At 32.4% G+C, this 7660-nt stretch overlaps 1 protein-coding gene across 1 annotated transcript; it reads left to right on the top strand.

Annotated features, from left to right (window-relative positions):
• Positions 1-782: 782 nt before the first annotated feature.
• On the top strand, positions 783-5315 carry LOC111622832 (60S ribosomal protein L12-like). The gene is made up of 5 exons (XM_023365254.1): positions 783-950; positions 1303-1376; positions 4736-4916; positions 5006-5205; positions 5280-5315. The coding sequence occupies exons 1-5, from the start codon at positions 914-916 to the stop codon at positions 5283-5285; spliced, it is 498 nt and encodes a 165-aa protein (XP_023221022.1). The 5' UTR covers positions 783-913; the 3' UTR covers positions 5286-5315.
• The last annotated feature ends 2345 nt before the right edge of the window (positions 5316-7660 follow it).

A 7660-nucleotide genomic window follows, 5' to 3' on the forward strand; every position in this document is an offset into this window, starting at 1 on the left:
TTGTTCGGGGTACAGTTAAGGTTTTAACAAAGTTCGAGCGAATACATAATTAGCATAAAAAAAGTTGAAATAAAGTGATTAAACAAAAATTATTACAAATATCGTAAATAACAGTTCACAAATGCATATATAGAAGAATATTTTTTGAAATCGATCGCGCACACAGTGAAATGCTCGTATACACGCGCGCCATCTATCGTAGGATAAATGTACTATGCCAGAAACCTTCGCGGGAGTGTATTAAATTAAAAAACTTCCCACAGTTTCATGGCAATCGGATAAACGGTGTGGTAATGCATGAAGGACAGACGAACAGACAGACATACATTCATTTTTATATATATAGATTATTCTTGCCACATTTTAAATTTTTCATACGTGTTATTATTATTGTCGAGAGGGATCTTTGTATTATATTTTATTCTGTTTAAACTTTGTTTTTATTCTAATTATTTAAAAACTAAATATTTTTATGTTTTATTTTTGAAGAGGGAGTTTATTTGATTTTAAAAAAATTATTGTTTAAATAAGTAAAATAAAATAAATAAAAATAATTAAAATTAAAATTTCTCATTTTTCATATTAATCGTTACAAAAATTATATTTCTGAAATTGAATTTCTTATAATACGAAAGATTTTATTCATTTGAATATTTAAAAAATATATTTTTTAATTATAAAATATTTATTGTTATTGAAAAAGTATTAAAAATAAAATTACAACAAAAAAATTATAAATATTTTTAGACATTGGCTACTTTTGTGCTATAGCGAATTATCGATATACGGTAGGGAGAATAAATCCGCATTGTGCGTCCCGCTCACGTAAGTAGCAGTTGGGGTGCAACTCTTTTGGTCGTGTCTAACAAGACTCATCCAACACTATCAACTGCAATCCATTTTCATCTTTAAAATGCCACCAAAATTTGATCCAACCGAAACTAAAATCGGTAAGTTAGGTTTTAAACTATATAAATAACTCGTTATTATGAAGAAGAATGGAGCCGCCATAGCCCATTACTAGAAAATTCGGTAAGAAAATGTTAACTTTTGTAAGGATTTCTGTAAATAATGGCCGATTTTGTTTGTTTTTTAAAAATAATTTATAATAATATCTGTTATATATAACGTTTATTACTTTTATAGATTAATCTTTTAGAAAATTACCATACCACGTGGTATATTTACGTGATGTTATTTTTATGAATAATGATTATTGTGTTTGTAATTATTACAAAACGGCAATTTTTGTACAGAATATAATTTATACAAAATATTAATAAATTTTAACCCATTATTTAGTTTATTTGAGAGTAGTGGGTGGAGAAGTTGGTGCCACGTCATCTCTTGCACCCAAAGTCGGTCCTTTAGGATTGGTAAGTGTTAATTCCAAAATGCTGTTTAATGTAATATAACATTTTCAAGTTTTAATAACAATGAGTTTCTCGTTAATAATGTATTTGTTTCAGTATTATAGTAGGTAAAATTGTTTTCAATTTTACATGTATTTGTATGAAATACTGTTATGTTGAAACAATTACTCTAAATGTGAAACAGTAAGAATAATTGTCACGTTTTCATTGATTATACAGTAACATGTAGGAAGTTAAGCAATTTTATAACTTGAAAATACAGGTAAAACGTCACAAATTCTGTAAAATGATCAATTTTAAATATAATCCTGATTTTTAACACATTTTTGAAAAATTTTATGCATTTTTATCAAAATTGATGAGTTTCTGAATTTTTTTTAAGGTTCTTGTATTTTTACATTTGAACACATATTTACTGTGTTGTTACAAGCATCTGAGTGGACGACTTAATGTTATTTAGTATTAAATGTAAATTTGGGTAGAAATTACTTTTAGGCAATTTGTCTACATTTTGTGCAGTGAAAATGAAAATAAACGACTTCTAACAACTTAACACTGTGTTTTTTAATAACAACCCACGAAAAACCTTTTTAACGAGTGTTATGTCACAATGAAAGTTTAACAGGTTGTCTCTGTTCTGTATGTGGGCAAATTAATGTTGCTTTATCGTACTAAAATACGAGGGCAGTTTTTGTTTCAACCTTTGATGGTCCATAAAACAAAGACAAGTGTAAATAACAAAATTAATTTATTACAGAAAGTTATGTACAAACATGGTTACTTTTCAACGTGATTGCTGTGAAGATTGAGGTGTTTGTCAAATCTGTGAGCGAGCTTTGCAATTCCCTCTTTGTAGAATGTTGCAGCCAGTGACTTGAGATGGGCCTTAATGTTTTGAAGATCATCATTAGTCTCGAATCTCTGCCCTCCTCTAGCCACTTTTTCAGTTTGGGGAGTCGTGGAAGTCACTCAGCACTAAATTGGGGCCATATGCTTGGTGTTTAAAAAGTTTCCATTGAAATCGCTGAAGAAGCTGTTGGGTTACAGCAGCACTGAGGTTGGGCATTGTCGTGACTGTTCTTATATTTCAGGGGTGATGTATTGAATTCAAATTTCATCTCCACTCATGTCAAAAAATTGTGATGATTTTTTGACATTGTGACTGGAGATGAGACTTGGCTTTTAGCATCATAATGAGTGAGAAATGTCACTGCTGTTGCCATTCAGTGACCTTTGTGGTCATCGACAACATCTTTGGAACCCTTCGAGTGCACAGTTTTTTGTAGTGTAGATGATCTGTTATGATCCTGTAAACAGATTATCTTGAAACTTCAGGAAATTCCATGCACAACTCATTTATGGCAAACCTCTGTTTTTTCAAGCCGCTTTGTCAACTCACTGAACAAATATCTTCTGTTGCGACAGACTTGTGTCCTTGTCCTTTGTCGTGAACATTGATTTGGTCTCCTTTAAATTTCTCATAAAGTTTTCAAGTTTCACCATATACCTGTCTCATTCTTCACTAAATTTCTGCAGCACTATTCTCTTCTGCTTGAAGAAATCAAATTATATTATGCAACTTGCACTTGGCGGGAGAGTCAATCGTAGCAACCGTGTTTAAGTGCCTGCAACTAAGCCCACAATGATGTAATGACAGAAGTGGTAGTGGCTATTATAGCAGAGATGTGCAATTGCCTTCACAAATACCTGCCTCCTTCCACTTGATTGGCTGTTTATCTGCACAATCAGAGGTTGAAACAAAAACCTCCTATGTAACTTGTTTAGAGGTCAAGTTTGTACAGAATTGGTTGTAACAGCAAATTAGGGACGATGTGTGCTTATTTATTATTTTAGAATTTGGCTTTTATTTACAGATCTTTTTGATTTGTGTGTGTTGTAAAAATGCTTTTGTTGTCAGTACTCTGGATCAAACTGCCTGTGAACACTAAAGTGGTCCCTTTTCACAAGTTATTTTAGATTTGACCAGACCGCAAATGGGGATGATTGTGTGGTGAGCAAGACATCTGGGGTAGATCACTGAAAAAATTCTTGGAGTTTATTTGATTGCCTGGATTAAATTGTTTCCCCAGAAGCTGTAACTGCTTCAGCAATCTGCCAGGCAAGTTAATCATGATTGTGACAAGATCAAAAATTCTTTATATAATGGTGCCAAATAATGTTTAGGGAACTGATGATTATACATTCCTTTGTAATAGCTAACTTTTAATGATGTGAACCTGGAGTTAATTTTAAAACTATTATATTAAATTATTTTGCATAATTTTTGGTATTTTTAAAAATGCGGACTTTTTTTGTGTTTTATATTTATATATTAGAAAGTTACCTAAGTTTCTCATTTAAGTTTTGTATTTTACTTTACAAATTCTCACTTGGCCCTTCCCAAGGGATATACTGTGCCCACCTTGTCTATTATGTTTGTTTATTCTACCATTCATTTGTTTCATATTCTGAAAATTTTAGTTATTGTTGAGCTTAAGTATATTTTTTATGATGTAATTTGAATGTTTCAGTTTTTTCTTTTGCACAAAGTATTCCCTTTGTACAAGATGCAAATAATGTTAAACATATTTCTCTCAGTTGGCAGTATTGTAAATGATTTGTTTTTAGGCTGTTGTTCCTTATTGAGAGTGCATATAAGTCACTTAGTTAACTGCATTTATTAACATTGTTGGTTTGCTCATTGGTGTACTGGCAGTGCAATTTTTTTAGGAATAATATTAATAGTTTATATTTTGATTTAAATTAGTAAGTAAATATGTGTTCTTGGCTGCAAAAATGTTTATTATTCAGTCTGACATTACTGTGTATTTTTTTTTTTTTTTTTGCACAAAATATAGTTATTTTTCAAAGATGGTCATAAAATGTTCCCCTCTCCCTTTGTTGATAGTTCATGCAAAAGAAACTACCTTGCTAATCAAAGGTTAATGAAATGTTTTCAAGAAAAGAATTCATTTAAGTGAAGTTTACCTGTATTTGAAGTCTGTTACATCAATGTAACTTAGTTTTTTTTACATATTCATTATTTTATTAATGAATATTCTGATTGAATCATTGAAAAAATTGAATATTCTGATGCCCGATGATTACAACCAAATCTTGAGGGAGACCGTGAATGCTGTGAAAGTGCTGCTTCGCTCTAACCCTAATTTCCCCACTTTTACATCTTTGTCTCGCTCTATTCATCTGTTTCCTCACTTTTTGTAGTGGCATTAGTAATGGCTAGTAACGGATGTGTCCCATTGATTGAAGATTATGAGATCTGAGGGCATCCGATTTTTATTATTATTATTGATTCGATTGTACTTAATTTTGTACTTAAAATTGAAATGTTTTCTACTTAGTCACCAAAAAAAGTTGGAGATGACATTGCCAAGGCCACTGCAGATTGGAAAGGTTTGAAAATCACAGTCAAGTTGATTATTCAAAACAGACAAGCTCAGATTGAAGTTGTTCCTAGTGCTGCTTCACTCATCATCAGAGCTTTGAAGGAACCTCCCAGAGACAGAAAGAAAGTTAAACATGGTATGCATGATGGCTTTTTATCATGTGTGGTTTGTAACATATACAATGTAACAAAATATTCTAAAATGTGGATAAAATTTATCTTGCAGTAAAACACAATGGAAATCTTGCTTTTGATGACATCGTTACCATTGCTCGTACTATGAGACCACGTTCCATGGCCAAAGATCTGGCCGGCACGGTGAAGGAAATCTTGGGTACCTGCCAGTCTGTGGGATGCACGATAGATGGTAGCCATCCTCACGATCTTATTGAGAAAATCAAAGCCAAGGAGCTTGAAGTTCCAGAAGTGAGTATATTATCATCTGTTTAGTGTATTCAACTCAACTCTAATTTATTAATGTATATTTTTTTTATTTTCAGGAATAAAGTTGAAATAAAGTAAACTGACATTTTGAATTGGTGTGTCTTTATTTTTATCATTTAGTATTTAAATTTTTTATTTTTTCACACTTTTTTGATACAATTCAAATAGTTTACAGAGAAGAGTTTTATTGTTACATTATCTGTTATAACNATTTATTAAAATTCCTTATATTAAAAAACTGTATGAAAAAATATAAATATTTCTTAGGTAACCACCCAGTGAATCTGATAGGAAAACAAAATAATAGATTTAGTAAAAGCATTTATTCAATAAACAAAGGAAGGTCTACAATTCAGAAGAATCCTTTGGATATGGCCGGAGTCGTTTATAAACTTCAATGTACTGTACATGCACAGATAAGGTTTACATCGGAGAGACAGGAAGAAAATTCGGAATAAGATTGAAAGGGCACGAAGCGGCAATACGATTAAAAATAATAGAATCTCCCTGGTATCAACATTGTAGTAATAACACTTGTACTGTACTCTTAATCGTAATAACATAAAAATATTGTATAAAATAGAAAATTCATTTGTAAGAAGCATTGTGGAACACTATTGTATTAAAAGTTATGCAAATACTATTAATTTGAATACGTGAGTCAACATAGATGCATACTGGGATGGGCTAATCAAATATAAGAGCACAGATAATGTTAAACGAAATAACCACTGAAGAGGCTGTTAAGTGAAATGCATTTGGTGAAAATGTTTAATAAAGTAAGAAAGTGATTGACTTCAATTCTTTCAACTTGAATGTTTTTTAGTTTCTTTGAAATCAGAAAAACTGAGTAATTTTAACTCATTAGTTTGAGATATCTTTAAGTATCTTTTGGGCTTTTTAATTTTTTTAAATTTAACATTATTTGCGGTTTGCACCGGAAGTTCATATATAGTCAATCGGGGCCTCATGCCTGTAAGGTTTCCATATTTGGTCTCTGATTTCATCTATCTAATTCCATTCTCGAGAATAAGGAAAGACAGAGGGACGGACGACAGTGGAAATTTATAGGTCTACAGTTTTTTTCATATTGCAACCCGATAATGTATACTGTATATGATTAGTGGATCTAACAAAATGGAGAGTTAGAGGGAAACACATTCACGCGTTAAGAGACTTGAATATCCATTCAAAGATAATTTTGAGATTATGGCAATTTGCAGTCAATTTTTTTGTTTGTTTTTTAAGACTACTTTCAGCTACAGGAACATCTAGTTAATTCAGGCAGCAAAAATTCAGATGTAGGTCCTTTATATTATAATTTTTCATAGGGTGATTTGTCCTCTTTAGTTCGGGCTCTGCCATTCATTGTAACCGGGACAAATGTATTTTGGGCCCTGAAGAAAGGCCATTTTAGTGCCATCGGGCAAAAAGTTTAAAAAAAGGAACAAAATAGATAACAGGTATATCTTGCTTAATTAACACAGTTTTTCTTAACGCGGGATTTGATTAACGGGCAAAATTAATTGTGACAATCCCTTTACATATGTGGCAGAAGTTTTAATTTACGTGGCTCTACCAGCTGTCATACTTAATTAACATACTGTATTTTAATTAACCGCATTAATCAAGGGATAGCTGTACTTTTTGATCTAGTTCATTTGTACATCATTCATTATTTTTAATTAATAGAGTAAATATGAATAGATCATATCAAAATAAAATTAGTTTATCTTTTGGTTTAAATAAATTTATATTGCTTGCTGCATATAATTACTTTTAATGGCGTAGAAGATGATAGCTCTTCGGGTTCTCATCAGAATTACTCGTTAAGGTTATTTTTGTGTCGATAGAATTTTTTTCTCTTTTTGCCCTGTGGGCACTAAGAGGGCCTCTTATGTTGTTGTTGGTTAAGTTATGGCAACGCAACACTTGGACGATCTGCCTAGGAGGGATGCCTTCCGGGAGGTTTTTTTTAATACCCCGTTCGCACCGAGCATTTCGATCTAGATTGTGACTAAGGTCGGAGAGAGTTCCGTGGTGAGAACGCTCTCGACCGTTTCAATCTCGACTGAAACGAGGTTCTATCGCGATCGACTGGAGAGAGTTCTTGCAACTAGATCCAGTCATAAGAGAGATCCCACAATCCCACGCGCGCGAGAAAATACAAGATGGCTGCTGAACACGTGTCCGGCTATCGACAGAAAAATAAAAAAGACATCTGGAGAGACGATGACATCTGTCTATTATTAGATATACGGCAAGAAAAAGTATTTATTTCTAACCAAAACTTCCATTTTGTTTGTTGGTGTTCGTGACTTACCGCGTAGTTATGTCAATTTTATCATCGCGTGTAATAGCCGGGTTCTTCTCAAGCGAGTTACCTGTGCGAACAGCACGACGTTCCACTGGCGACAGTCACAATCCAGATTGTGGG

The sequence above is a fragment of the Centruroides sculpturatus genome, unplaced genomic scaffold, assembly GCF_000671375.1.
Source record: "Centruroides sculpturatus isolate CEXI.00-Female unplaced genomic scaffold, Cexi_2.0 scaffold332, whole genome shotgun sequence".
NCBI lineage: Eukaryota > Metazoa > Arthropoda > Arachnida > Scorpiones > Buthidae > Centruroides > Centruroides sculpturatus.